At 42.2% G+C, this 561-nt stretch overlaps 1 protein-coding gene across 1 annotated transcript in view; it reads left to right on the top strand.

The window, feature by feature from the left end:
- The first annotated feature begins 327 nt into the window (after nucleotides 1-327).
- The window catches only part of LOC119586035 (cubilin-like), an 8,759-nt gene continuing 8,525 nt past the window's right edge, over nucleotides 328-561 (top strand). Inside the window, exon 1 of the mRNA XM_037934739.1 lies at nucleotides 328-448. Coding sequence (XP_037790667.1) covers nucleotides 332-448 — 117 coding nt within the window. The 5' untranslated portion in view covers nucleotides 328-331. The remainder of the gene's footprint in view (nucleotides 449-561) is intronic.

The raw sequence follows: 561 nt of genomic DNA, 5'->3' as shown, positions 1-561 counted from the left end.
GCCCCCCCACCCCCCCCAAAAAAAAACCCCCCAAAAACCCTTTTTAATTTAATTTAAATCTTTTTAAAAAAAAAAACCCTACAAAGGGTTATTTTAAGAAAATTTTTTTGGGAAAAAAAAAGCCCCCCCCCCCAAATTTTTTTTTTTTCCCCCCCCCCAGCAGGGGGAAAAAAAAAACCCACCCCCCCCCCCACAGGGGGGGGCGGGAAAGGGGCCGGGATTTAGTGTTAGCAGATACGTAGTCTAGGATTTATACATATCACGGGTAATATATTAACCATAAAGATCCCATAATTGGAGTATTAAGCGGGACCTTCTTGACATAGTATTAATGTTTTCAGACTGCGGAGCCGTTGTTAATGGCGAAGTCGCTGGCGAGGGTGTCATAGCGACCCCAGGATACCCCGAGCAGTATGCTAATGGCCTGTACTGTGTGTGGACCATATTGGTAAGAGCAAAGGATGTGCATTTGTGAGCGTTGAGGAAAATTATTTTGTATGTGATAGTTACCCATTATATGAGTAAGTTTTCATTTAGTTTTCTGTGGAGTAAATCAAAAAT

The sequence above is a fragment of the Penaeus monodon genome, chromosome 20 (genome assembly GCF_015228065.2).
Source record: "Penaeus monodon isolate SGIC_2016 chromosome 20, NSTDA_Pmon_1, whole genome shotgun sequence".
NCBI classification, from domain to species: domain Eukaryota; kingdom Metazoa; phylum Arthropoda; class Malacostraca; order Decapoda; family Penaeidae; genus Penaeus; species Penaeus monodon.
This window is presented reverse-complemented; position numbering and strand designations above follow the sequence as displayed.